Raw genomic sequence first — 5,318 nt, forward strand, 5'->3', positions numbered from 1 at the left:
AACCTTGTTAACTGACTGATGAATAGGTCAATAATCTTTAAATTCAGAGAAAATCAATCGCTATCATATTAATTAGATTAACAAATTAGTATATTTAAGATCGTTAATCAGTAAGTTAAATCGCCTAATAAAATATCCGTACTCGCTATCAAACAGACCTATTGTAAGTATCTCAAACAGGTAGCCTTGAAGCAATTTCGTTAAGCTTACAATCGAATAGACAACTTGCACGTAGTTCAAACTTCAAAAAGATACGTTGCAAGTAGCTTTTTAAAATTCTAATAACAACTTCGTAAAAAGTCTCTTGCACCTACTTTTCTTATGCTATAAATAAAAAGTTAAGCGATTTATTTATAAATAAGTTTCAAGAGAAATAATGACTTTTTTTCCAGCATTTAGTTGCCCTAAATTTTTATTATTGTATTTGTATAAAGGGAAAGAAGTCTGAAATATATTCGAACTTTGATCGAAACTGTTGTTACGATACCAAAATTTGGAAATGACCTTTTACCCCTCTGCACTATTTAATAGTGTATTTTAAAGGTATATATGTGCCCACGTGGACATCATAAATATTGTATCATTATAAATAGTAATGTGTCCACGTGGACACATATATACCTTTAAAATACGCTATTAAATAGTATAGGGGTAAAAGGTCCTCCATAAAATTTAGTATCGTAACAGCAATTTCGATCAAAGTTAAAATATTTTTCAGATCATTTTCCCTTGTATCTAAGCACCCACAAATTATTGGAGGTTACATCACAAATCTCTTGAGAAGTTCTAATTTTTTACTTTTTTTATATTATGTAAAAAATATGTTTATATTTCAAAAATGAAATTAATCTTTTTCTTTTATTATAAAATATAAAAAGAACAATTTGTTGTAGCAAACATAATTAAATTCCAGTGGAGGGGTTCGGAAAAGGGTTTTCACTCACCGGCGATTCGCTAATGATCATACTTCTCTCGGCGTTTAAATTCGCCGGTAATTTTCTCTCTGCAATCTTCACCTTCTTTTTGCCGTTATTCATTCTCAATCAATTTCTATAATTTAGTCTCTCTTTTGTTTTTTACTCGCAGCATATTACTAAAGCATTCTTTATTGCTGCGTCGGTGTTGTTTTTGTGTGTGTTTGAAAGTTCAAACCCTAGTTTATCCGTTTTGCTGATGTTATGTTTCGAGAAAGTGATGTTGTAGTCATGAATTTGTCTAATTTCACTGTTTCTGCAAGTACTTAAATTCAGTAGCAAAGCCAGGAATTTCGTTTAAGGTATTCAACATTTAATATGTATGTATAGGACGTGTTATTTGATATATATATTGTTCAACATGCCACCCTTGGGCCTTGGCTACACCCCAGTGATTGGTTTAGTCATGTCAATCCTTGCTAATTTAATGGTAGGTTTACTATTTATTCTGATGACTCATTGTGAGTTTCTAAATTTTGTTTCACTTGAATGGAATGTATGGGTTCTTAATGCAGAGGGGGGAGTTAGGATTTTGAGTTTATGGGTTCGGTATTCTAAAAGATGCAGCTTACAAGGCTTAATAGATTGGTTGTACATATTAAGTGGATCTTTGAACACAAATATAATCATGTAACTATTATATTGTCGTTTGTTTTAATCATTGAATGACCTTTATTAAGGTTATGGTTGCTTTTATTTCATATTTTAAAACAATTTCACCTTAGTTTTTTCAGAATTTGTTAGTTAGTTGATTTTAGAAATATCAGTTTCTCTTTGCTGCTTTTGGGAGTATTACAAAATGGATATGTGAGATTGGATGCTAGCTTGTGCACGGTGTCAACTTAGATTACTCCAGATGATCGGAGTTAGGAGTGCTCGATTCTCCTAATTCAAGGATGAAGTTTAAGCCTAAGGAAACTTGAATTCCATGGCCTTGACTTGAATTATGAAGTTTGGTTCTGTATTGCTTTGTAAATTTTCATCGTTTTAGTATATTGGAATCTCTCTAGTTGATCGACTAGGCCAATTGAAATTATTTTAAATCAGAATAACCAAGTAACGTTTTATCCAATGGTTAGCTATACTCTGGAGTTGGCAGGTCTTTGGTTCAATCTTGAATTAATGAAAGCTCAAATTGAATGGGAAGCATATGCAAAAAATTCCAGCAACCTCTTGAGATTGAATCTAACATCAGTTTTTTTCCTGTGCTTGCTCCATTGTTCTATTTTGCCATCTTATGTCTCCTGATAAGCCTCATCCGATAATCAATGACTTTTTTAGCAGCAACCAGCAGAGATTATGTTGGATATGCAAAGTTTATCCCTCTCCTCCTCTCTCTGACATATAGCTTATTGGTATACTAAATTGATGCTCTTTCCCTTTTTTGTCAGTGGTTATTGTGAACATACATGTCATGGCTGTGATATGTTTCTTTCTGGCATTGTTTCCTCTAGCACAAGCAACCTTATGTTTTGTTGCAATCTTCGATGCAGATTCCCACCTTTCTTGCTTACCGTTTTGCCTCCACTAGAGTTGACTTTTCGTGCCATATCACTGTTCTCTATTTCTTTTTTTTCTTCCTTTATATATGTGATGGCAACAGAATTCATTAACATTAATATGTAATCTCAAACCTCGATTTCTTTTCTTGCAGTAGAGGTGATTCTTTTTGTAATCTTTGTCTCTGAAGTGAAGGTTTCACTATTTTTATTGTATGTGCTCAGGATATATTGTCAACTCTAATCTGCAATAAGACATGTATACTGGCTGTAACTAAGTTGACAATTATAATATGAACCAACTGGCCTAAGAGTGGAGAGAGAAGGTGTAACATTATGAAGATTTTTATTTGAAAGGATAATGAATACAAGTGACTGCACAGTGACTACATCTTCCTGCTACTATAAAAGTGATCTCTCCTCATTTGTGCATTTTAGGAAAAACATTTTTTTTCTTTTTCTCAAGCAAGTCTGTTTCTTAGATATACATTTCCTCTTGCATTATTTGGGAGGAGGAAATTCCTAGTACATTGGGTTACTCAGAAAGATAAGTCTGTCCCTTTGGCTTGGTAGTATGCTGTATGGAAAGATGTTTCATTATCAAGCACTAGAAGACCGCCTTCCGTCATATCTACTCCTTAGATACACCTTCCTCTTGCAAATATTGTCGTCAATTTGACCTACTATTTGCATGAAAGTGGGTCGTACCTTGAGGCTTAAGCACCGCTTGAGGATTGCCTGTGTTTGGGGATGCTTAGTTTTCAAAAGGCTCGATGCACTATTTATATGGCCGCTGTTGCTACTGAGTATAGCCATAATATCTCTTTTTTTTTTTTGCTCAGTCGTAGCCATGACAGACAGCTCTTTAAAGAACAAGCATCCGTGAGACCGTGCTTTTATGTTATGCCAATTTGCTTTTGTATATTTGAACAATTGATTGAAACTTTCATCTGTTTCACTAATGGATGGTTTATTTTATTATATCGGCATTGCAATGGCTAGTGTGGAAAAAACATTTCTGCAACCTTCTTATTCCTTCCCCTCTTTATTTTTGCAGGATGACTGTTGGGTGGTGAACTAGTTGATATTAGATCCAGAAGGTACTATATAGAAGCAGATACAAGTCTGCTCCTCATCAAGCACGACAGATAAGATGGACGACGGAGGACAACGAGAAAATAGGAGACACAGAATGGATTATTCCAAAGGAGGTTATGCACCGGTAAGAAAAGTGCAATTATTATGAAAGGTCAAGGCAATACAACTACTACACCTTAATCACAAGCTAGCTGGGAATGTACTGAATACATTGCAAGAATTTACTGAATATAATGAATCATCCAATAACAAGAATGCTTAATATATTTCAATTTTTTTTAAAAATATATCTTGACATCATGATCAGTAGTAATGTTGTTCACTACTATTACTTTCACTGTAGTGGAACGTGGTACCTCCTTACCAGATGAAGGACCAAGAGGCTTTCATCATGAATACAAAAATCAGAATGGTCTTTGCTGAAAGAGATGCTGCTGTTGAAGAACGGGATAGAGCAGTGATTGAAAAGAAGGAAGCATACGCTGAGCGAGATTTTGCAATCCAGCAGCGAGATACCGCATTTGCTGAGCGAGATACTGCCGTAAAAGAAAGGGACAATGCAATAGCTGCCCTCCACTTTCTTGAAAGTACCACGAATGGCTCATTGGGTTGTAGGACACGTGGGACAAAGCGCCCTGAGCAACCTAAAAATCATCGCAACTATAACACGGATTCTGTTTGTATCAATAGGGATGTTCCCGTAGCTGATGCTTTTCCTATATCAGCCATATCATCTGAAGCTGCAAAAGCACTCCAAGTAAAACGGTCAAAAGTAAACAAAGGCATGTCAACAAAGTCAGCAAAATCCTCAACGAAGACAAAGAAAGTGAATGAAGATTTGAATCGGCATCTTACAACAGATGGATCTAAAGCTGAATGGGATGCTCAGGATCTTGGCTTGATAGACCAGATCCAATTTGACGAGTCTACCATGCCAATACCTGTTTGCACATGTACAGGAATACCAAGGCAGTGTTACAAATGGGGAAGTGGGGGCTGGCAGTCATCTTGCTGCACTACATATCTGTCAGAGTATCCACTACCACAATTGCCAAACAAACGACATGCTCGTTTAGGTGGTAGGAAAATGAGTGGAAGCGTTTTTAGCAGATTGCTTACAAGGTTTGCAGTAGCTGACCGTGATCTGTCTATGCCCATTGATCTCAAGACTTATTGGGCTAAACATGGTACAAATCGCTACATTACCATTAAGTGATGCATCAATGTTGATTTGCTAGCCAGTTGCTATATTAGGCCTGGATGCCAGATAGGTAGTCAAGGAAGCCAAACACCAAGAGCTTGACTTAATGAGTGATCGAAGCCCTTTCGGATGGTCACACGATGACCTTACAGCACTTTTTTGGTACTTATTGTTAGTTCTCTGTTAGCACTTAATCTTGTACAAAGGAGTTTCTAGGAATTGCAGGTATACTATTTTGAGCTTCTCCTTATTCATAACAACTAATAAGAAAGCTTCTAGTTTTCATGATTCTCATCTTAGTTGAACCTTAACTTGTTCATTAACTCATTGCAACTTCTCCTTCTCTCTACTCCTGTAATGCAAGTACTTGAATTTATCTGTCTAGATAGAAACCTCAGCCTGCTGATGTTGTTATCCCATTGAAAGGATTGCTTATGATAACCGATTAAGCTGTGGCATGAGTTCCACACAAGAGACGGTCAATGAAGTTACTTCCTATCTACGCAAGTCTTGGTCAATGAAGTTACTTCCTATGTACGCAAGTCT

General features: G+C 36.0%; 1 protein-coding gene across 1 annotated transcript; it reads left to right on the forward strand.

Moving 5' to 3' along the window:
* Positions 1 to 920: 920 nt before the first annotated feature.
* Positions 921 to 5,059, forward strand: BBR/BPC4 (protein BASIC PENTACYSTEINE4-like). Its single transcript, NM_001287889.1, is given in 3 exon segments — positions 921 to 991; positions 3,531 to 3,695; positions 3,915 to 5,059. Coding segments are annotated over 2 exon segments (942 nt in total). The 5' UTR covers positions 921 to 991; positions 3,531 to 3,626; the 3' UTR covers positions 4,788 to 5,059.
* The last annotated feature ends 259 nt before the right edge of the window (positions 5,060 to 5,318 follow it).

The sequence above is a fragment of the Solanum tuberosum genome, unplaced genomic scaffold, assembly GCF_000226075.1.
Source record: "Solanum tuberosum cultivar DM 1-3 516 R44 unplaced genomic scaffold, SolTub_3.0 scf00290, whole genome shotgun sequence".
Lineage (NCBI taxonomy): Eukaryota > Viridiplantae > Streptophyta > Magnoliopsida > Solanales > Solanaceae > Solanum > Solanum tuberosum.